The sequence below is a fragment of the Myxine glutinosa genome, chromosome 2, assembly GCF_964187855.1.
Source record: "Myxine glutinosa chromosome 2, kmMyxGlut1.1, whole genome shotgun sequence".
NCBI classification, from domain to species: domain Eukaryota; kingdom Metazoa; phylum Chordata; class Myxini; order Myxiniformes; family Myxinidae; genus Myxine; species Myxine glutinosa.
The window spans coordinates 161,449,186-161,473,953 of NC_136262.1; the positions used below are offsets into that span (position 1 = coordinate 161,449,186).

The 24,768-nt window shown below is 45.6% G+C and overlaps 1 protein-coding gene across 1 annotated transcript in view; it reads right to left on the bottom strand.

Moving 5' to 3' along the window:
• LOC137421118 (serine/threonine-protein kinase 10-like) overlaps positions 1-24,768 on the bottom strand; it is a 212,917-nt gene that overhangs the window by 18,696 nt on the left and 169,453 nt on the right. The window contains exons 16-18 of the mRNA XM_068106852.2: positions 13,768-13,897; positions 11,954-12,078; positions 10,136-10,324 (exon numbers count right to left, since the gene is read on the bottom strand). Coding sequence (XP_067962953.2) covers positions 10,136-10,324; positions 11,954-12,078; positions 13,768-13,897 — 444 coding nt within the window. The remainder of the gene's footprint in view (positions 1-10,135; positions 10,325-11,953; positions 12,079-13,767; positions 13,898-24,768) is intronic.

A 24,768-nucleotide genomic window follows, 5' to 3' on the forward strand; every position in this document is an offset into this window, starting at 1 on the left:
AATCGACAATTTAATTATCGCCCGTCAATGATTGCCCATGTGGCCGAGAGGCCTGCCCCCGTCTGGGTCAAACCACAGAAAGGGAAGGTCTGCCTCCAGGGTTCCGGCCACTTGCGTATGGGAGAATCAGAATGCGCCTACACTCTCCCCGGGAAGCTGGGACAAGGGAGCTCGGGGATTACATTACGAATAGTACTGCAAGATAAACACAACCACAACATAACGGCTATAACATTCTCTAGGGGGGTTAGTAGGATTAATGGGGTGGTAAAGGGACTCCAGTGCTTATCCACCCACCTGGTCCCACCCCATGGGACAATGTTTATATGCGGCGACAAGGCTTACCCCTATTTACCAAATAATTGGGGGGGCACATGTTATCTGGGTTCAGTTCTTCCTGACGTTGAGATACTGGATGAGCTAGACCCAAAGTCCTTGGACAGGCGTTATAAGAGGTCAGTCATGAACGAAGATGGAACCACTAAACTACACGGGAGCCTAGGGGAAAAGGTGTTTGGTTTCTTCTTCCCAGGAGCGGGCACAGTCATGGATAGTTTCCGGATAGACAAATTGGCTTTGGCCCTAGAAAAGGTGGCAAACGACACCGCTACGGCTCATGACATACTATTGGATCGATCGGATCGCGCGCGAAAATTCTTATACATTTAGCTGGCTCACTGGCTGGTTCCAGGGATGGACGGGCACCATAGTGAAGTGGTTATTGACCGCACTGGCTGTGATAATCGGGGTAGTAATTTGGGGGGCACTAATGAAATCTCTAGTCCTCCTCTGTATGAGAAAGTATTTTACAGGATGGAAAGTGAAGAAGCCGCCGACAACAACTATGGCTCTGACCACAGAGGCCGTCGACCTGAACGGGTCCTTCAACAAGGCAGTTGCGACCGGCGCTCCAGAAAATTGCATTGAATTTTGTGGCAACTGTGATACTTGTGTGGATCCCATGTGGGAACTGGCTGCTGCCTGTAACGGTGTATGTGATGACTGTGATACTTGTGCTATAAACCCCTTGCGTGTACTGGCTAACGCTGCTTATGTATTACAAGCTGACAGCTGCACGCCCCCTTTAAACCCAACTATGGATCTGATTGCGACGCTGGGTCTGGCGGTCGAGGGACCCGACGTGGATATCCTAGACCCGCAAGCCGACCAGGCGCCCAAGGGAGACTTTGACATAAAAGGAAGTTCCTCTCTTTGCTTCATATGTATTAAGTTCAAATGCTTCAAGTGAATCGGATTTTTACGCTCTGTACCCTGACCAGGAAATTGAGACACAAGATACTGACAATATTATGTATTCCCCAGAACAGCAGCACGTGAGGGACCTCATGGGCATGATCGTTGATTAACCTCGAAGATCTGCAAGGACTGGGTCTGCAAAGGGTGGGGGGAGCAAGTTCCGCAGGGGAGGTGATGGGCCCTCTGGCGGAGCAGAACCTCATCTGGACCAGACACCTTCGTTGTGGATCCGAAACGTTAATGGACTTTCATGTTCTGAGCCCTCAGGCTCCGAGCACGCACCACACGACACGTTCGCCAAATGCACGGGCGAGGCGCTTTGGGCGCACGATATGCCCTTGGGAGATACCCGCATTACAATTATTTTTTCAATACCCGCATTACACAATTATTTTTCAATAAAGCCCGATGTGGCACGTTGTCTCTTAAGATACTTTGTCTCGACGAGACAAGAGGAAGGAATGTCAAGTAGTAGATTTGTTATTGCCTAAAGTTCAGTTATAGACGTTGGTTGCTAATGTGTTATGATTTAAATCTGGTTTAAAAATGCTATTTTCATGAAGTTAATAAAGGGTTTTTGCTTCGTTTTAGTTTTGGATGAGGAGAGGCTCGCTGAGGTCATGCTGAACAAATTGTATACGTGTGCTTTTTCAAGGCTAGATAACATAAACCTGTTGTTTTTACCATATGTATTTTGTTTTAATCTCAGCAACGCATGACTCTGTATAAACATGCTTTGGATTACTCATGTACACAAACCCATAAAATATATGGGTTTGTTTGGCTAAGCATACACTCTCCTCTTTGTGAGTTACATTTCTGTTTTCTCGGAGCCCAGAGAAACATTTGGTCCAAATGATAAGGAAGGGCTGACTCCCCCGAATGATAACGGTGGGAGGGACTCTCGCCAGTCGCTTCGTTCTCTCGGAGATTTTCTGATAATCGTATTCGTATATAAGTGAATGAGAATCAATGCGTTTTCAGGAAGGCTTGACGTGGCATGAGACTGGCTCTTGCTATAGATGTCTTGGCCTCCTCCGGATCTGTATAAGTTGGTTTTTAATAAAGCTGCGCCATTCCAGGCTATTGTGGACTTCTTTTGCAAACGAAGAGCTGATTCTTCACATAAGTGGTGACCAATATGGTCGTGCGTATGATGCGCCAGGGGATTTAAGAAGCTTGGGGGTCGAGATGGACCCGGGTGTTCGTGAGAGGCCGTCGGTGAAGTGTGCGACAGGTCTGGTGTGCGAAAAAGGAGGTGTGCGAGAAAGTCCGACTCTAAGGTGTGTGACGGACAGGTGCACGAGGAAAGAGTGCGCTGTCAAAGGCAAGGAAGAATGCACACCTGTGGTGAGTGTTACAGAGGGTGTAACGGGAGAGTGTGCGCGAGAAAGGTGTGTGACGGACAGGTGCATGAGGAAAGAGTGCGCTGTCAGAAGTAAGGAAGAGTGTCCACCTGTGGTGAGTGTTACAGAGGGTGTAACGGGAGAGTGTGCGCGAGAAAGGTGTGTGACGGACAGGTGCACGAGGAAAGAGTGCGCTGTCAGAAGTAAGGAAGAGTGTCCACCTGTGGTGAGTGTTACAGAGGGTGTAACGGGAGAGTGTGCGCGAGAAAGGTGTGTGACGGACAGGGGCACGAGGAAAGAGTGCGCTGTCAAGAGTAAGGGTGAGTGCGCTGTCAGGAATGGAGGTGAAAGTAGTGAGAGTGACATGGAGCGTGAGTTAGTTGTGACAGGTGAGCGAGGATGTACACCTGGGATGGAAGGATGCACACCTGGAATGGTAGAGCGTGAGTGGGAATGCACGCTGGAGTTGGTGGTGAGGCACGTGGTTGGGTGTGCGAATGAGGGCACACCTGTGATTGTCACAGAGGAGGTGACCGAGGAGGGGGCGCGAAGCGGTGTATTGGTGAGGTGTGCGACCAACGAATGTGTGCCAAAGTGTTCGGTGGTCAGGTGTGTGACCAAGGCTGTGAGTGGAATGGGTGTACCTGGGTGTGTAAGGAAAGGTACGAGGAGCATGGGCACGGCTGGATGTGTGAGCAAGGAACGGGCTGCGGGGTGTAAGCGTCCAGGTGAAGCATCGATGTTAGACGGGGTAGAGTTTAGAACGACTTATAGCCGAATCGGGCCCTCGGTGCGTGCTGGGCCTCGCTTTGAACGGCCGCGTCCGTGCTCCACTAGGCGGAGCGGGCAGCCCGATAGGAAGGGTCGTTATGGCGACCACGTTTTGTTGAGACGTGCCGGCAGGTCGAGATCGGGACATTGGATGGCTCCACGCCGAGGTGATGCGTGGGATCTCGGCCCGGGTAAGCCCCCGTCCCTGCACCGAGTGCCGGACGCATCCAGCCGCTGGCACAAAACAACCAGCATCCATTGCTTGGCTTTACGAAGCCGGGCTTTGGACAGGGATTGGCGCACCGAGAGGTATTAGTGAGTCGACTGGGTGATGAGGTTAGTGTTTTGGACCCAAAATTAGAGAAAAACAAAATTTGATGATTGGCAAGGGATTGGCAGTAGTGATTGGCAGATGATGAGTAGTGATTGGCAAATTTTTGATTTGTTGAAATTTGATGTGCAAAATTGGTAGTGAGAGACCCCCGATGGGGTGGGATGGCAAATCTGCCACCCTTCCCATGCTGGGGGCAAAGGAGCTATAGTTTATGGGGTGTATGGCAGTGAAAACTAGCCCGGGTGGGTTAGGTTATATTGTAGGGATCTAGAAGAGATTGACATTAGGTAACGTTAAGATTAGTTAGTGACTGATACCTGTAGTGGGGACGCAGGTAGATTAGTATGGATGATAATGACGAGGGAGCGCAATAGTTTAAAGGGACGACTGGGAAGCGCAAGTTTCAGAAGGGAGTAGTTAGATGAGATGATGCCGTGTGTGTGTGAGGATGGAACAGGTGTGATTGCACAGGTGTGCAACTGGACAGGTGTGTGGAGCAGTGTGTGAGTAGTGAGTGTGTGGATCAGCGTGAATGCGCTTGGGGAGAGAAGGGTGCAGGTGGCACCAGGTGTGAGAGCACAGGTGTGCAAATACAGGTGTGTGGAGAGAGTTGGAGTAAGTGGTACGGAGTGGTGTGCATGGTGCGAAGGTGTGGATGGGGGAAGAGTGGACCCCTTTCACGAGTACCCGGGGCGGGTAGTGTAAGTGTTAGGTAGAGGGTACAGGTAAATTGTGGTTGGATATTGGCATCTGTGGTGCGGTTGCAGAATGGTGTTGTGGATGGGTGCATTAGTGTTGTGGAAATGGCTGGGGGTGTAGCCTGTTAGTGTGTGTAGTTGGTTGGGCACTCCACCACTGTGAGGATGTCGGCCAGGTGAGGCCGCAGGTGGGCTCTGGGAGCCGGTAGAGTTGTGGATGGGGCCCGAGGATCCGGAGGATGGACCCGGGTAGCCCAGTGCCAGAGAGGGCACCGAGTGGGGAGAGTGCCAGAGGGCCTTCCCCAGGTAGATAGGTTAGGGTAAGGAGCAGGTAAGCTCGGAGGCAACCGCAGTGGTGGAGGTGTGCAGGTGGGTAGACCCACTGGGAGAGGTACACGCCACAGCCCAGAAATTGTGCGAGGGCACCGGGAGATGAATCGGGGGAGTGAGACCCCAAATTGAAAAGCACCACAGTTTGGCCAATGGGAATTGGTTTTTAGAACCCATAGTGTAAGAGGGCCAATGGTTTGGCCGGAGAAAGACCCCGGGTAGTGTAAAGTTGTTAAAGTCATTTAGGAAATAGTTAGGATTGAAGAACCTGTCGCACCATACGCAGCCACTTACCTGTGGTGATGATGATGACTCCACACCTGTGTTTTCTTTGTTTTGTTGCAGGAGATGAATCGCTGTGTGGATTTGTGAGACGCATCACGACGTGGATGAGACATTGGGGTGATTCCATCTCTCCCTCCCTAGGAGGGACTGATGATGAATTGGTAATGGCAAATTATGATGTTGAGTTGGAGATGGCAAATTTTGATGAGAGTTGAAAATGGCAAATTTGATTGGTTAGGAGGGAGAGAAGACGAATTTGGTATATGGGAGGAACGGGGAAGACAGTAGGGATGTTTGTTGATTTGTAAAGTAGATGTTTATGGGTAGTGTTGTGTTTTGTGGATACAGTAAGGGGTAAGGGAGGGGCCATGTAGGTTACCTGGTGGGGGGGGGGGCGTACGATAGGAACGTACCTGTCTCACCTGGTTCCCATGTGCCCCCAGTGTGCATCACCTTACATTGCGTGCACTTTTGCGCCCTTACCACCTTACTCACTTGTCTGCTTCTTTTGTCTCCCACCTCCGAGGATCTGGCTTTGGGGTAGAGAGAGAGGAGAGAGAGGTGCTGGCTGCGCAGTTGTGGGCCTGCACTTTCGCTGTTTGCTGCCGGGATCGATACACCATATGGACCGCAATGTTTGTGGCCACCCACAATGGACCGCAGTTCGTTTGCGGCCAAGCACCACCCGGGGATGGACCTATGGGTCAACGTGGCACCTATGCCATACAGGTGAACCACTTTTAGTTAACACCAAGTGCACCACAAGAAGAGCAAGAGACACCTGCAGGGTTAGGGGTTGTCGAATTTATTTTTATTCCAATGAACAATGGTGACTGCACCGATTGGTGGTGGGGTGGTGCTTTTGATGCTGGGATGGGGTGCTCTGCACGTTATTAAAGGCCGTCGGCCACAGAGCACTCGTGGGTTGGTGTATCGATGCTGGCAAGCACGCTCTCTCTATGCATAACATCTGCATGTGTTCCTCCAAAGACAGGTCCTGGATCGTAGTGTAGATATCAGCGTAATCTTGTAAATAATGCTCCCTACCGGCTGTATGTTTAGTTTGAGAATTCTTTCCGGATTCGGTTATCCTGTGGGTGTGTTTCTGTGAGGAGAAGGGTGCAACGTCGCAGGGGGACATATTTACTCATTCGTGAATATCTGTAAAACTGTCGCACTCAGGGTAGAGTTAATAGTAGAGGGAACTACATTGCGTGCCACACTAAAGTAGGTAAAAATTTATCGGGTCGGGACGCCCCGAGGGTAGAGAAGGGTGCAATGTTGCGAATATGGAATTTGGCCTCCATATCCGCTTGTAAATATTCCCCTATTTTCTCCAATACTCCCCAACTTTCCCCAATCCCCCATTCCCTAGTCCCATTGCATGTAAATAACAATCAGTAGAGCCGACCTTCCCCTTATTCCCCCATTAAATGTCGTGCCCAGGTCCACCGCACCACACGTAGACAACTTTCGGACATCTTCCTAGTTATTCTTAGTCTATGTCAGTTAAGGCCTCGTCTCCATTAATTATGACTCTTCGTTGCACCAGAATGTGATTATATGGCATCAGTAGTGAGTTTAGGACCTTTCCCATACCTCCTTCCATCTTCTTCCCCAACAATTACAACAACAACAGAGGAGATGGCGGCGGCGCGGGGGAGGATGCGTCCTCACACCGGCTCGATTAGCGCCATTGACCACGCGCTCCACGGGGTTACCACGGAGGGGCTGGCTGTCAGCTCCTCCTCAAGGGCGGAGCCTGGTAACCCCCCGCACCCAATCAGAAGGGCGGACCGATTCCATCTGGGGCGGCGCTAGCGAGCCGAGGGCGTGTCACTCCCCGCCGGATATACGCGGCCACGTAGCGGACGTGACGTGAGATGCGCCCCCAGCTGGAGAAAGACGGACCTGCGAGCGCTGAAACAGATGCGCCTGAGTTTGGAGAGGCCTGAGAAAGACCCGCCTGAGAAAGAACGTCACCTCTGAGCGCTGCGACGAGACCTCCCCGCATCTCTGGACCGAACCGTGTTGATCCTGCCCCGAGCCCAGGTGCACCTGGAGCCATCGCTACCTTGCCTTTCCTAGCCATCAATCCCCGTGTGAGTCAGCTTTGTCCCGTTTATCTGTCGTCTGTTGGGAATAATATAAGATTGTGTCTAAGTGCTTGTCTTTCTATGTTGTACCTCTCGTCCCTGTAATCTGACCTTCCGTAACGAATATAATCTCCTCCGGAGGTCTTGAGAACCGTATCCCTGGTGTCGTCATTTTATAACCCAGCCGGGTGTCTTCTTTTTCTTATTGAGCCAGCGTAACGCGACTTCGTCAACGTCGAGTATAGTCGGGTAATTTGTGCGGACACGACGGCCATTCCGCTCGGCCCACTTTAACATCAAAGTCGTGTCTGTAACAATATATACTGTATATACACATAGCTCAATAAGGATGTAAAAATAAGTGAAACATGTGAAAAAAATGATCTTTTATAAGACAGTTGTTGTTTGTGTGCTCCTCCCATGTCCTTAAATGTAAAGCATTCCTGCTGTTGTATCATAATAAATGTTACCATTGGAACTGCTGCATTTAGGTCCCATTCCCACTTCTTATTCGTCAATCACAGAAAGAGGGTCTTTTAAAACAGGTACCTTTATCATTAAACGGAGACAAATTTTTGTTCCAAGTATATTGATTAACTATTAGCTTTCCAACTGTACCATTTTTATTATCCACTGACAGCAGGAACCGCTAAAGCTCCAGCTGCTTTATATAGATAAAAGCATTATATAGATGAGCCGTTCTTCTTCTTCTTACACACACAAACACACACACACACACACACACACACACACACACACACACACACACACACACACACACACACACACACACACACACACACACACACGTTTACTAATATATTTGCATTGAACTTGTTGCTTCGGTGACAGTTGAAAAACGTAACTCGTAGATGTTACAGTACAGTAATACTGTTTATTGACAGTCAATATTAGAAATATTAGAAAGGAATAATTATAGAAATAGGGACTACATAATGTATGGGGTATTTTTGGAGCTTGTAACAAAAGTGATAAATCCAGGGATAGATGTAGATATTGGCCTTAAGCAGCTGACGCAGTGCCAGGCACCAATGGGAAAAGCAAACAGGATTTTAGGTTATTTTTAACAGGTGTGTAGTTCAAGGGGTGTAGGAGGTGGTGTCAACCTTGTACGGGATTGTATTGACTTATGAAAGTTGCAACATAGGGATGTTTCATTTCCCTGAGCTCGCAAAGCAAAAAGCGCGGTTAAGCTTCCGTATGTTGTTGTATGTCGTGTGTGTGTGTGTGTGTGTGTGTGTGTGTGTGTGTGTGTGTGTGTGTGTGTGTGTGTGTGTGTGTGTGTGTGTGTGTGTGTGTGTGTGTGTGTATGTTAAAATTCATATTCTTGGCAACCGTTGGTCTGATTGACACGAAATTTTCACCAAAGGATCGCCTTCGCCTGTAAAAAAAATTTTAGTCATAATTATGACGTTATAGGTCACGTGGTATGGCCACCATCTTGGAAAAACTTTGCACCTCCATATCACCAAAACCACTCATGGAAAAAAATTGAAACGTGGCTCATTGTGAAGTACTCCCCATGGGAAATAAGAGATGTTAATGATAATGTCATCGGTAGGGTATGGTAGGGTTAGTGTTGTCATTATGACGTCCTAATTCGACAAGTACAATGCTTGATCCAATCAGTATGAATTATTTTTCTCTGCACTGTTAGTCCGATGGACACAAAATTTTCACCATCGGAGCTGCTCCTGCTGTGGAATGTTTTAATGATAATTACGACGTCATATGTCACGTGGTACAGGCACCATCTTGGAAAAACCAAAAAACGTTGCATCCCTATATCTCCGAAACAGCACAATGGAAAAAATTGAAACATGGTGCGCTGTCAAGTACTCCTCCTAGGGAATAAGATATGTTAATGATGTCATCGGTACCTTACTTATGATGACATAATTCAACAAGTAAAACGCTGGGTCTGATCAGCATGAATTATTTTTCTCTACAACTGTTGGTCCAATTGACACAAAATTTTCACCATAGGAGCGCCTCAGCCTGTGGATTTTTAGTGAGACATATGATGTCATGGGTCACATGGTATTGGTGCCACCTTGGAAAAACCTTGCACCTCTATATCTCCGAAACCGCTCCATGGAAAAAATGTGAAACGTGGATCATTGTAAAGAACTCCACATAGGGAATAAGTGTTGCAAATGACGTCATTGGGGCCTTGATTATGACGTCATAATTTAACAAGTACAATGCTCAGTCCAAAGAGTTTGACTTTTCTTGAGCGTGATCTACACAATTAGATTACAGAATGTAAACTTATGATGTCACCGGACATGTAGTCTGGCAGTCATATTGGATCGAAGGAAAAAAAGCCTTAAAAAACAGAAGAGTTGGCTCGCACCAAGTTGACTGTGTGGGGTAAGTATTCCATGAATACCATCTAGTTTTTAAAAATGAGCATGTGGGGTATGATGCATTTTCTTCACCTTTTAACTTAGGTACAGTATTACAAAGCAATCCACTAAATCAAGGCTGACAAAACAGCCCACAGTCATTACACAAACAACTAGAACGGCACTTGGTAGAGCACCTACCTCCCCCAGGCTGAACAGTTTACAATTTGTATCCCACTGATGGGCCAGATCTTCATTCGCATCTTCACCAAAATTTAATCAAATAGTCCTCACACTCTTAACGTGTCCTGTCCACTAAGTTTCATCCAAATCTGTCCACAACGTTTTGAGATATCGTTTTTAGCTCGATCTCTCAATGGTGAAGAATCATTTAAGAAAATCTAGAATCTGGATCTGGATCGGGATCTTCACCAAAATATAATAAGTTTGCCCTCGTCACACACTCAACCTCTCCACCAAGTTTTGACCGAATCCGTCCATAACGTTGAGATATCCTGCTCACAGGCAAACAGACGTGAAAACATAACCTCCGTCCACGGTTGGTGGCAGAAGTAATAGTCATGCTCATATCAATAAAACCACCACACCTCAATTACAGCAGTAGCAAATCCTATAGCATGGTGTATACCTGTTTTATCTTGTCACGATCCTGGTCAGAGGAGCCCCCAGGTTGTAAGCGAAGGCTCTTTTTGTACATTGTCAAACGAGTCTTTGCGTCGCTGCGCTGCAGCTTGGGAAGTCGGCCACGCTCTTGTGCCTGCCGCACACGACACTCCTCCTGCATGCGTTGCGAGTAACGATTCAACTGCTCCAGCTCCTAACAAGCAGGGGAGGGGGTAAGAGGGGTGATCAGCAGAGTATTTGCATCAGAATTTTTGTCAGTTAAAAAAAACAACAATTATGAATAAAAATTAGATTCATTGTGATGAGTGTAGAGAGCACTAAAACACCATTTTGGCAATGAAATAAGTGCAGTAGTTTAAAATATCGATTTCCATTTGTTAGCTGCTCATATAAAAGGTTTGCACTGATTACTTGAGGGTGCAGATTGCAGTTGGGTAAAAGCTATCGTACAAGCGATTAGAGTTGATCTTGATGGAACGATAACGTCTATCCGAGTGGAGAAGTTCAAAGATGTCGTGCGCTCGGTGGAACTCGTCTCGGATGATGGCTTTCACTCTTTTAGCTACTTGATGAGAGAAAGGTTGTCGATGGAAGGCAGATCGTACCCAATCATTTTCCAAGTAGGCTTTACTATCCTGATGAGTCGGGATCGGTCATCCCGCACCAAGCAGACACTATCACTGCCCGATAGAACTTGATTAACACCGATAGGTCGGCCAACCCGCAAATATTTCAGCCTTCTAAGAAAGAACAACCGCTGCTGAGCCTTCTTCACACGTCGCCATATCTGTCTGAATGTGGTTGTAATTTGTGTCGCAGCTCCTCCATGAGCCTTAGAGCCTGTAAGAAGAAGAAGAAGAAGAAGAACAGAATTAAAAATAAAGATTCTCAAAAACTTAATTTGAGGCTGAAACTAGTGTTTAACAGCTTAAGTTTTTACATCGATGAGGGGAGCATATCCCTCTCATTGCATCTGTGAATGACAGTGAAAATAAATCGTTTTGCCATCTTCACTTCAGCAAGTTACTAAAATAGAATTTCTCTTCTCCAAATCACACAAAAAAACCCTTTTTGATTTTAGAGAAAGTCAGTTTTTGCAAAAAAAAAGGTATATTTACAAATAATTCAAATAATAAAAAGGCATGGCACACTGCAACACAAGTGGTGGTGTTATAAGATGCATAAACTCTTTACGATGGACATTCGGTGTTTCCCTCGAAATGTAATAGATCCAACACATCCCACCTTGCCACCATTTTATCACCTCATATTCAATACCTTATTGACTCTATAACTAACTATTCTCAGGTCTTCCCCTCTCTGGTCTCCAGCCTTTACCCAGCCCCTCCTGGACATGTGCATTCCAGTTATCTCCTCCGACTCCCAAGCAAGTCACCTCCACTCTGTTTTCCCTCGTCTCTCCCATTTGTAGAACCATCTTCCTGATAATGTTCAATGGCACTCTTCCTTCCAGGAATAAAAATTAGCAGTGCACCACTTTCTCAGATCTTCCTCCATCCCTAAACATGATTATTTTCCTCCACCATTAACTCCCCCTCACCCAAACCTCTTCTTGCAGGATAATGTTTCCTCCCCTCCTCTCTTGTTCATTCATTCATGCCCATGTTTGTTGTGCACAACTGTAGCCACACTATAAGAACGTTGCCATTTTACATTCTGTCCCCCACCCTCACACTTCCATGTGGTGAGATCTTGTATAACCAAACAACTTTAATTACTTGTATTTGTTGGACAACACCCCCCCACCCCCCTTCAAATCAGCTCAAAAATTTACACCACCTTTCCTTTAAGGCAATCTCACCTTTTCGTGCCTCTTTAGCAGCTGGTGCCTCTGCAGAAAATATTGATCTTTGAACTGCTGCTTTAATGATTGGTGCTTTTCACGCAGATGCCGTTCTTCCAATTCCCAAAGGGCCATGGCCTTGTCTGCAAAGAAGCGAGGTTGGGCATGGAAAACATACAAACCTCAAACAGAGGGTCCTTTTCTGGATATAACCTTTGATACAGGCACGGGCTTAGCTATGGGTTCCAACAGAGGCGATCCAAAAGTACAGTATAAGGTAAAACTGAGAGGAAACTAGAAGGCATAGATTATACGATGTATGAGATGGGACCTGGGTACCAAACATTTCTTGGCAGCTTTGTTCAGAATGAAATTTGTGGAATATACATAATTTTTTAATTTTATAATGCTTTGTTAAAAACAAAAGTATGATGTCTAGTCCTCTTTTTTTTTTCTTTTTTTAAACAATCAGTGGAGCAAATCTGCAAGGAAGAATGGGAGAAACGCTCCAAATCCAGATGTGCAAAGCTCTTACCAAGTATTGACTCAGGAGGTTGAATACTCAGGAGGTAAATTAGATATTTATGTATTTCGTTTTTAATTATTTTGTAAAAATGTAAAAGAAAAATTCCACTTTGACATTTTGGGATATTATATGTAGATTAGTGACAAAAAAATCTCAATTTAATCCATTTTAATTCAGGCTGCAACATAAAATGTGTAAAACATCATGGGGTGTGAATACTTTCTAAAAGCACTGTATGCATAGACTACAAAGAAACAAGAAGAAAAATATGTAAAATGTCAAAGCCCCCGCCGCGGTTTTAATTTTGCTGTGTGGAGTTAAAGGCCGTTAGTCGGCCATCTTTGGTCAGATGACAAAACAAGATTTTCTGTATATGTATATTCATGTATAGTCTTTGTGCCAAGTTTGAAGGTTCATCCATGTATGAGAAATGGATGGGGTTTAAGTAACAAAATGGCTGCCAGTCGGCCATCTTAGATCTGATCTTGAAAAAAAATGACGTGGATATGTAAGCCATCATTCATTACCTGTGTGCCAAATTTGAACAAGATCAGTAAATGCATTTCCGAGAAATGGTCGAGGACGTGGTCAATATAGGATTTTTTACAACTAAAATGGCCACCAGTCTACCATTCGGCCATCTTTGTTCAAATCGCAAAATAACGTGAGGTGCACGTGTATGCCATCATGTGCTGTGTTTGTGCCAAGTTTGAGCAAAATTGGACCATGCATGTCCGAGAAATTGTTGGAGACACGTTTAAGTAACAAAATGGCCACCAGTCGGCCATCTTGGATCTGATCTCGAAAATAATTGACGTGCATATGTAAGCCACAATTCATTTATCTGTGTGCCAAGTTTGAACAGCATCAGCAAATGTATGCCCAAGAAATGGTGTCCGTCGGATGAGAACACGTTCAACATCAGGTTTTTAAAAACTAAAGTGGCCGCCAGTCAGCCATATTTGATCGCATCACGAAAAAAATGATGTGCATATGGAAACCGTCATGTATTGACTTTGTGCCAAGTATGAACAAAATCGGTCCATACCTCTCCGAGATATGGTTGTGGACGCACGGACGGACCGGCAAGACGATATCCATAAGCCCCGTTTCGGACTAAGTCTAATAGGGGGCTGATAAAAGCTGACCTTCTGTACTCGTCTCATACATTTTGATCTCAAATCCAAATTTCTTGAGAATATAGCAATAATAACATATTTGACTTCACTGTTCCAATACTTATGGAAGGCAATATACATATATGAAGAGAGAGGAACAGTGAACAGTCATGAAGAAGCTTACTCACCACGCACAAGCTGCTGTTTGTTGAGAAGAAATTCTCGCTCCAGCATCACTACTTGCAGCTTGTGTTCTTGTGCCAGATCCCTTAGGGTATCTTCAAGGAGCCGTTTCTGCCTCGCTACGAAGCTTTCAGCCTTCCACGAGGGTTTAACAAAGAGGAGAAACAAATAGATAAGCCACTGATGAGCGATCACGGCAAACAGCTCTCTCCATAAACCCATATTTGAATGGATTATTATCTTTCCTCGGGAAACGATTTTTTGACAAAAAAACTTCAACTAATGAAAGTCATGAAAAAAGGCAAGGCATAATAAGGGTCATCTCCATTGTTCTATGTCTGAAAAAAGTTGGAACCCAATCGTTGAGCTTAATCATAAACCTGATTTTTTGTTGTTGCTCTTTAAAGACCACTATTATCCCACATTGTGGGGTCTGCCGGGGGAAGATATACAGTATATATACAGGGGGCTGCAAAAGTAGGTATACAGTAAGGATTATACCAGTATCACCAGTATTATAATAGTGGTGGTAGAATTCATTTAATACTAGAATTCATTTAATTCATTAAAATCATTATTACCATTTTAATAATGGTAATAATGACATTATTAATAATGAATAATTATTCATTACCATTATTACCATGTGTCAAGTAGCACACTGTGCGTGTGCTACTTGACAAAGAATTTCCCAACAGGTGGATTGGACGTCGGGGAGCCATTGACTGGCCACCACGTTCGCCGGATCTCACCCCTATGGACTTCTTTTTCTGGGGATGTGTAAAAGACAGGGTTTTCGCACTCAAGCCACGTTCTGTTGATGCCATGATTCAGTTCATACGGGAGGCTTGCCAGGAAATTGATGCTGATAAAGACCTTTGTGCCAGAGTGTGCATGGGTGTCCACACTCGACTAGTGGAGTGTGTGAATGCCGGGGGCAAACAGTTTGAACATTTGAGGGATTAATATGTTTATTATTGATATGTTTATTATTGATATGTTGTTATTGATATGCTTGTATAATCAATAAAATACGTTTTGTGCGCACGTTTTGTTTTTCATTACTGTATACCTACTTTTGCAGCCCCCTATCCTGGAGTGCGCATACAAGGTAAGGTTTACCATTACATTGGTGCTCCTCTTGCCGATCTGGGTTGTACCCCACGCTTTGCTCAGATCTACTTTCACGATCCAGCCCATGAGCTGGATTATCGTCGTGCCCACACCTCGAACAGTGGCCTGAATGAGCAGTTTTTGCTAAGAGCACAACAGGCCATTCATGAGTGCAACCCATACGTCCAGCAATTCAAATCAGCCATTGAGTATGTGGTTCATAATGATAGCGCCAATGAACTGAATATTGTGTTAACAGGTCGCACGCGGCGCCGAGACCTTCATCATGGTACCGTCAACCTTCCCTCACCAGACAGCGATGTGGCTGTCATTGCTCCAGGGGCAATGACAACAGAGCAGTTTGGAAGGCTGGCAGTCGCTGTTCACCTCAGAGGAGGAGGTTTACAGACAATAGACGCCATGCATCCAGCGTATGACCCACTATCATACATACTTCTGCTACCCTGCGGCTCTCAGGGGTACCACACTGAGTTGGCAGGGACAACGCCAACAACTTTCTACCGCTACCATCTACAAGTACGTGATCCTACTCATCACTTCAATCTACTGCTTCGTGGTGGAAGGTTGACACAGCAGTACGTATGCGACATGATGGCAAAAATTGAGTCACACCGTCTCAATTGGATTTGCTGCAACCAGAAGTCAATTAAGGCAGAAAAGTATAAGATCATCGTTGATGCGTTGAACAGTGATGCTGAGGTGCTACCTGGACGCCTCACCATTCTGCCACCGTCAATTTATGGGTCGCCACGTTGGTATGCCAAAGAGTTTCAGGATGCAATGGCTTTAGTCCGAGTCAAGGGAAAACCAGACTTTTTCCTAACATTCACCTGCAACCCAAAGTGGCCAGAAATTAAAGAATCGGTTTTTGAGGGTCAGCCACCCAATGCAAGACCTGATATCATCGCCCGGGTGTTTCATATGAAGGTGGAAGCACTCCTCGCAGACATCCTCAAGCATGACATCTTGGGGCATGTGGACGCTTACGTGATGGTGAAGGAAACGCAAAAGCGTCACCTTCCCCATATACACATGCTCCTGACCGTGGTACCTCGCGACAAGCCCAGAACACCAGCAGATGTCGATCGCGTGGTCTCTGCTGAGATTCCTGACAGACTCACAAATCCGGAACTACACCGTATCGTGACATCACACATGATTCACGGCCCATGTGGGGAATGGAACATCTTGAGCCCTTGCATGGCAGACCGGAAGTGCACAAAGGACTATCCCAAAGCCCTACGACAAACGACAAGCTTCTCTGATGACTCCTATCCCCTGTACAGAAGACGGGCAGAAGCAGCACCTGGTGATCCCATCATGAAGACAATACGAGGCGGTGCTAACGTATTAGTTAACAATGCATGGGTTGTGCCTTACAATCCATATATTGTCCTCAGGTACGATGCTCACATCAACCTTGAGATCGTCTGTGCTGTCACCTGTGTCAAGTACCTGTACAAATACCTTGAAAAGGGCCCGGACCAGTGCCTGGTCAGACTAGAGCCTCATGAGAGGATGCGAGAGGCATTACGACATGATGAAGTGGCACGCTACGAACTAGGGCGTTACATCACCGCATCTGAGGGATACTGGCGCATATACGATTTCCCCATTCAACGCAAGTACCCACCAGTCGAGATGCTGGCACTCCATCTACAGGATGAGCAGGTGATCACGTTCAATGACGAAGGTGCCGTACAGAACGTGGCAGAGTCAGGACCCCCTGCAACAACCCTCACCGCCTTTTTCGAAGCCATGAATCTCCATCCACACATGCGTCATGTTCTATATCCAGATGTATTCCAACACTTCACCTACTTGAGGAAAAGGTTTCAATTGCGGAAGAGAAGGCTGAGTTTCCAGGATAACCGTAAGGCTGATACGGTTGGGCGGCTCCCCATTATTCCCGTCAACTCACATACTGCCGAGTTGTACTATCTCCGCATGCTACTGTACCGCGTGCCTGGCCCCACATGCTTTCAGGATCTCCGTCGTGTTGGTGGTAGGGTCATGGAGACCTATCTGGCAGCCTGCATTGCATATGGCATCGTTGACAATGACCAGGAGGTGGATTCTGTTATGGAAGAGGCTGCAAATATTGCATTTGGCCCTGCAGTCCGCGAAGTATTTGCCAACATGCTCATATTCGTTCTCAGAGGCAACCACGTGCAGTTCTGGGAAAGGCACAAGTATGTGCTGTGCGAGGACTTCATGCGTGCAGCAGGTGTGAATGAACCAAATGGACGCATTGTGAGTGCAGTGCTACTAGAGCTGAGGAACAAAGTTGAGTGCCACGGCTTTTCGCTCAGTAAGACCTTTGGCCTTCCTGAGCCTGAACCAGTTCATTTCCAGTCTCGCATTCCGCGCGTCATCGAGCACGAAACAGTGCACAATATAGGAGAACTTGAGGCTCACATCGCTCAAACAGAGTGCCTTCTTAATGACGAGCAGCGCGTTGTTGTCGATAAAGTGATGCGGAGTGTGGAACACGGACATGGCTGCATGCTTGCAGTTGATGCAAGTGGTGGGACTGGGAAAACATTCACATTGTCTCATATACTCAACAAAGTGCGAGCAATGGGCAAAGTGGCTCTTGCAACTGCTGCAAGTGGTATTGCAGCTACGCTGCTGCCTAAAGGGGCCACCTTCCATAGTAGGACCAAGTGTCCTCTCATTCTCACTGATGAGTCCACTTGCAACATCAGTGAAAATGACACCACTGCAGCACTCATACGCATGACTAATCTAATGGTGGTGGATGAGGTTTCAATGATGGATCGTCGCGCATTGGAGGCAGCAGATCGAACATTCCAGTGGCTTCGGGGCTCAGAGGAACCATTTGGCGGCATCGCAATGGTTTTCAGTGGTGACTGGAGGCAGATCCTTACTGTTGTGCCACACGGTAGCCGTATTGACATAGTTGGAAGGTGCTTCAAGAGCTCATACCTGTGGAGAAAAGTGCAGATACTTCGTCTCAGAGTAAACATGAGGATCATGCAGGGTGCTGGAGAACAACAGGACGAATCTGCTTTTGCAAAATTCCTGCTGGATCTGGGTGAAGGGAAGATTCCTGTCAATCCAGAAGAGGGTGAATTTGCTATTGAGCTCAGGGAACCGCTCATTCTTCCAGGTGAAAAACTTCAGGATATTGTCACTTGGGTGTACGAAGACTTGCATAACAACATTAGCAACCCCCAGTGGCTATGCGAGCGTGTTATACTATGTCCGACCAATTCTGAAGTCGATCAGGTAAATGCCTACATGACGACCATATTTCCAGGGGAGGAACATGTTTGCTGTAGCGTCGATACAGCGGAATCTGAGGGTGATCATTTGTATCCGCCTGAGTTCCTGAACACCCTCTGTCCATCTGGTATGCCGCCACATCGAATCTCTCTCAAGGTGGGTATGGTCATCATGCTGCTGCGAAACTTCGACCAGCAAAGCGGGCACTGCAATGGCTCAAGGTACATCATACTTCAGATCCTTCCAAATCTGTTGGTTGCACAATCTGTGATGGGTGTCAATTCTGGACGCACATTGCTCATTCCACGCATAACCTTGAGTCCATCTGACAACATGTTCCCGTTCACTCTGCGGCGTCGGCAGTTTCCGGTACGACCCTGCTTTGCCATGACTGTGAATAAATCCCAAGGACAGTCGCTACACCATGTTGGGATCTTCTGCACACGAGACTTCTTCAGCCATGGTCAGTTCTACGTGGCGGCCAGTAGGGTTGGCAGATCCAGCAGCCTCCGCATTCTTGCCCTGGACGAGGAAACAAAGAAGAAGCGCCGTTTCCTCAGCAACGTTGTTTATGAAGAGGTGCTAACGAGATAAAGGTGTGTACAATGTACATGTAGACAATTTTTATTATTATTTATTTATTGAAGAACAATTGTTTCGAAAAGAATTCATCAAAAAAAATGCACAACTTTTTTTGGCAGTCGTACACCATGTTAGGATCTCCTGGAGAAGTGCCGTTTCCTCAGCAATGTTGTTTATGAAGAGCTGCTAACGACATACAGGTGTGTACATGTGGACAATTCTTATTATTTATTTATTGATTGAAGAAACATTGTTTCGAAAAGAATTCATCAAAATAAGTGCACAACTTCTTTTGGCAGTCGCTACACCATGTTGGGATCTTCTGCCCAAGAGACTTCTTCAGCCTTTGTCAGTTCTACGTGGCGGCCTGTAGGGTTGGCAGATCCAGCAGCCTCCGCATTCTTGCCCAGGACGAGGAAACAAAGAAGAAGCGCCGTTTCCTCTGCAATGCTGTTTATGAAGAGGTGCTAACGAGATAAAGGTGTGTACAATGTACATGTAGACAATTTTTATTATTATTTATTTATTGAAGAAAAATTGTTTCGAAACGAATTCATCAAAAAAAGTGCACAACTTCTTTTGGCAGTCGTACACCATGTTAGGATCTCCTGGAGAGGTGCCGTTTCCTCAGCAATGTTGTTTATGAAGAGCTGCTAACGACATACAGGTGTGTACATGTGGACAATTCTTATTATTTATTTATTGATTGAAGAAAAATTGTTTCGAAAAGAATTCATCAAAATAAGTGCACAACTTCTTTTGGCAGTCGCTACACCATGTTGGGATCTTCTGCCCAAGAGACTTCTTCAGCCATTGTCAGTTCTACGTGGCGGCCTGTAGGGTTGGCAGATCCAGCAGCCTCCGCATTCTTGCCCAGGACGAGGAAACAAAGAAGAAGCGCCGTTTCCTCTGCAATGTTGTTTATGAAGAGGTGCTAACGACATAAAGGTGTGTACAATGTACATGTAGACAATTTTTATTATTCTTTGTTTGGGAGGGAGATGGGAGGGTGATGGGGCAGGGTGATGGGGCAGGGTGATGGGGCAGGGTGATGGGGCAGGGTGATGGGAGGGTGATGGCAGGGTGATGGGAGGGTGATGGCAGGGTGATGGCAGAGGGTGATGGCAGAGGGTGATGGCAGAGGGTGATGGCAGAGGGTGATGGCAGAGGGTGATGGCAGGGTGATGGGAGGGTGATGGCAGAGGGTGATGGCAGAGGGTGGTGGGAGAGAGATGGCAGGGTGATGGGAGGGTGATGGGAGGGTGATGGGAGGGAGATGGGAGGGTGAATGGGGCAGGGTGATGGGGCAGGGTGATGGGGCAGGGTGATGGGAGGGTGATGGCAGGGTGATGGGAGGGTGATGGCAGGGTGATGGGAGGGTGATGGCAGGGTGATGGGAGGGTGATGGCAGAGGGTGATGGCAGGGAATTAACATTAACGAATAAAATTTGTAATGTAATAATTTGTAATAATTTGTAGTAATATAATAATAACTAGCGGGGTCACCCGTGGGAATCCCACGGGCATGGATGTGTGTGACATTTCGACATATTGAGTTATATGCTGCACATTCATTTTTACAAAATGGTTACTGGCAAGTCATCAGATCCAGAAATGGTGTGAATTTAGTTATTTCACATAATATGTGACCCCTCACTCCTCTCCACCTGACACTCTCCTGTCTCCACCTGACACTCTCCTGTCTCCACCTGACACTCTCCTGTCTCCACCTGACACTCTCCTCTCTCCACCTAGCACTCCTCTCCTCTCCAAACCCTCACATCCCTCTCCTTTCCAATCCCTCACCTCTCCAATCCCTCACACTCCTCTCCTCTGCAATCCTTCACACGCCTCTCCAATCGCGCCTCACACTCCTCTCCAATCGCGCCTCACACTCCTCTCCAATCGCGCCTCACACTCCTCTCCAATCGTGCCTCACACTCCTCTCCAATCGTGCCTCACACTCCCCTCCAATCACTCCTCTCCAATCGTGCCTCACACTCCTCTCCAATCACGCCTCACACTCCTCTCCAATCGTGCCTCACACTCCTCTCCAATCGCGCCTCACACTCCTCTCCAATCGCGCCTCACTCGCCTCTCCAATCGGCTTTCCCCGTCTCGTTTCTCTCCTTTTTCTCCCGTCTCGTTCTTTTTCTTGCTCCAAATCGGCCCGTCGGAATCGGAAATCGGCCCGTCTCGCCCGTCGGCCCGTCGGAATCGGAAATCGGCCCGTCTTGCTTTTGTGCTTGTGCGTAAATAAATTGTGTTCATGACACCATTTCTGGTGTTGGGCTAGCGGCTAGGGTGCCGGCTTAGGATCCTGGGTTCGAATCTCGGTCGATCGCCGAATTAATGCCAGGGGGGTTGACTCAGCCTGTCATCCTTCCGAGGTCGGCTAATTGAGTACCAGTTCACTGGTAATTCCCTGTTTGTCGTTGAAGGCGGCAAAAAGGGTTGGCGTCAGGAAGGGCATCCGGCCGTAAAACATTGCTTCAAAAAGGGGACAAAAAAACAACAACTACCACGGTCCCCGAAAAGGCCAACCCCCGCTTTGCGGGGAAAAATGGCCTCTAAACGGTGGTTTTTACACCATTTCTGGATCTGATGACTTGCCAGTAACCATTTTGTAAAAATGAATGTGCAGCATCTAACTCAATATGTCGAAATGTCACACACATCCATGCCCGTGGGATTCCCACGGGTGACCCCGCAAGTTTGCATTGACGTTCGTCGATGGACTCGTTCGCCCGTCTCATTCGTTTTCTTGCTGCATCCTGTTCAAGTCTGCGTTCTTCATCGATCGTCTCATTCATTTTGGAAATAGAAGTTTCCACGCAGCGCATGAATTGTCACGATCCTCAAGAGGAATTTGTCTCGTAATCATCAAATGATAAATGGCAAGTAAATTATATTGTGGAAAATTAAAGATTTCAAATAAACCTATTTAAAGTGTATTCGCACATAACTAATTTTAAAAAACGAAGAAATATCTCTCGGTAATTTCCTGAAACATATTTTACTTCCGGCTAATAATGTTGAATTAAATAAAAACGAAGAAATATATGTCGGCATCATTGTTGACGTTTTTGTGACGACTGTCATCAAACGAAAAAGTAATACATCTTAACGGAAAAGCAAAAGCGAATTTTTAATATATATCGACACGTTGCCGTCGGTGTCATGTTGGGCGGTGTATGATACACCATGACGCGATTTTTAAAAATATATCTCTGCATTTTCCCGCGTGTGTGGAATGTTCTCAATTATTGCTGACACCGAGTCCAAAACCATCGATAAAAATGAAATCATATGGTGAGTTAGATTGGAGATAAAGGCGTGAGAGAGACTCAATGGCCTTGAAGTTGAAGTTACAGGCGTTTGAGAATTCATTTCGTTCTATAAACGGCAACTTTCATTGGATTTCCTTCCCGTTTTTTTTCAACCGAGTCGAAAACTATGTTAGCGACTGTGAAAAATGAAATGATATATCGAATTTTTAATATGTATCGACACGTTGCCGTCGGTGTCATGTTAGGCGGTGTATGATACACCATGACGCGATTTTAAAAAATATATCTGCATTTTCCCGCGTGTGTGGAATGTTCTCAATTATTGCTGACACCGACTCTAAAACCATCGATAAAAATGAAATCATATGGTGAGTTAGATTGGAGATAAAGGCGTGAGAGAGACTCAATGGCCTTGAAGTTACAGGCCTTTGAGAATTCATTTCGTTCTATAAACGGCAACTTTCATCGGATTTTCTTCCCGTTTTTTTTCAACCGAGTCTAAAACTATGTTAGCGACTGTGAAAAATGAAATGATATATCGAATTTAAAATAGATATCGACACATTGCCGTCGGTGTCATGTTGGGCGGTGTATGATACACCATGACGCGATTTTAAAAAATATATCTCTGCATTTTCCCGCGTGTGTGGAATGTTTGTGGAAAATTAAAGATTTCAAATAAACCTATTTAAAGTGTATGCGCACATAACTAATAAAAAAAACGAAGAAATATCTCTCGGTAATTTCCTGAAACATATTTTACTTCCGGCTAATATGTTGAATGAAATAAAAACGAAGAAATATATGTCGGCATCATTGTTGACGTTTTTGTGACGACTATCATCAAACGAAATAGTAATATATCATAACGGAAAAGCAAAAGCGAATTTTTAATATATATCGACACATTGCCGGCGGTGTCATGTTGGGCGGTGTATGATACACCATGACGCGATTTTAAAAAATATATCTCTGCATTTTCCCGCGTGTGTGGATTGTTCTCAATTATTGCTGACACCGAGTCTAAAAGTAAAACCATCGATAAAAATGAAATCATATGGTGAGTTAGATTGGAGATAAAGGCGTGAGAGAGACTCAATGGCCTTGAAGTTACAGGCCTTTGAGAATTCATTTCGTTCTATAAACGGCAACTTTCATCGGATTTTCTTCCCGTTTTTTTTCAACCGAGTCTAAAACTATGTTAGCGACTGTGAAAAATGAAATGATTTATCGAATTTGATTTGAAATAAAACTGGGGGAGAGCAAGACACCACGGGCCTACAAAACAGGACTCAAAGCTATGCGAGTTAATAAAATGGTGGATATTTGTTTATAGCCACTCCCAGAATGGGTGGAGCTATGGGTGGAGCTACTCTGCAAACCGAGTAAGCCACACCCCGGACAGACACCCAACAGATAGACAGACAGACAGACAGAATCATCTACGGCTATTATAATATAGATAACGAATTCTGCTCTGTTTCAATTCTGTTTCAATTTGGTGATATGCTTTGCAAACCTTTTTTTTTTTTAACTATTTTAAAACTAAAACAATTCGAACATGGAATACATACTGACACTGCACTTTCAGGTCTCCTACAAATCCTACCCTGTCGCCTCACCGTGGCGTAGGAGTGGCAATGGTCAATGGCATCGAATGTCATGGCTAGCAAAGACAGGGAGGTACACTTGATTTAAATTTGGAAATTTTTTTTTTTTTTTTTTTTGGCCACGGAATGGGCACCCACATACGGGCACGTCCTAGTATATATAATTTATATATATAATTTATATATATATATATATTACATGACTGACGTCATGTGCATAAATTCAATCAATCAATAAATAAATCAAACGTCAATGTCATGTCATAGGTTTAGTGTGCTTCTTTGGTTAAATTTAATATTCCTGACTGCAAACCTCCTAATTGTTGATGAGTCAATCAGAGACAATGTGTCAGTGTGGCAGGCAACACTTGTTGCTAACAGGTTGTGAAGCAATTGCTGGGGTGAGACTCAATCTGGGCATTGCTTCCTCATCAAGTTCGGGGGTTTAATCTGCATACATATATACATACAATGACATTCTAGACAATTGTGTGCTTCCAACTTTGTGGCAACTGTTTGAGGAAGGCCCTTTCCCGTTTCAGCATGACAATGCCCCCATGCACAAAGCGAGGTCCATACAGAAATGTTTTGTCGAGATCGGTTTGGAAGAACTTGACTGGTCGACACAGAGCCCTGACCTCAACCCCATCGAACACATTTGGGATGAATTGGACGCCGACTGCAAGCCAGGCCGAATCTCCCAACATCAGTGCCCGACCTCACGAATGCTCTTGTGGCTGAATGGAAGCAAATCCCCACAGCAATGTTCCAACATATAGTGGAAAGCCTTCCCAGAAGAGTGGTGTGTTTTGGCTCTTATAGCAGCAAAGTATGGGACCAACTCCATATTAATGCCCATGATTTTGGAATGAGATGTGTGATGTTCAGGTGTCCACATACTTTTGGCCATATAGTGTGTGTGTGTGTGCGTGTGTGTGCGTATGTATATATATATATATATATATATATATATATATATTTATATATATATATATATATATATATATATATAATATATATATATAATATATACCAGCTGAATGCACCCGGCGTTGCCTGGGTTCTTTTTGAATGAATTTAATCTTCTGTACATAGGTCTTCCTACTATAATTTAGCTTTTACTCGCAGCCGTAGAAGATTG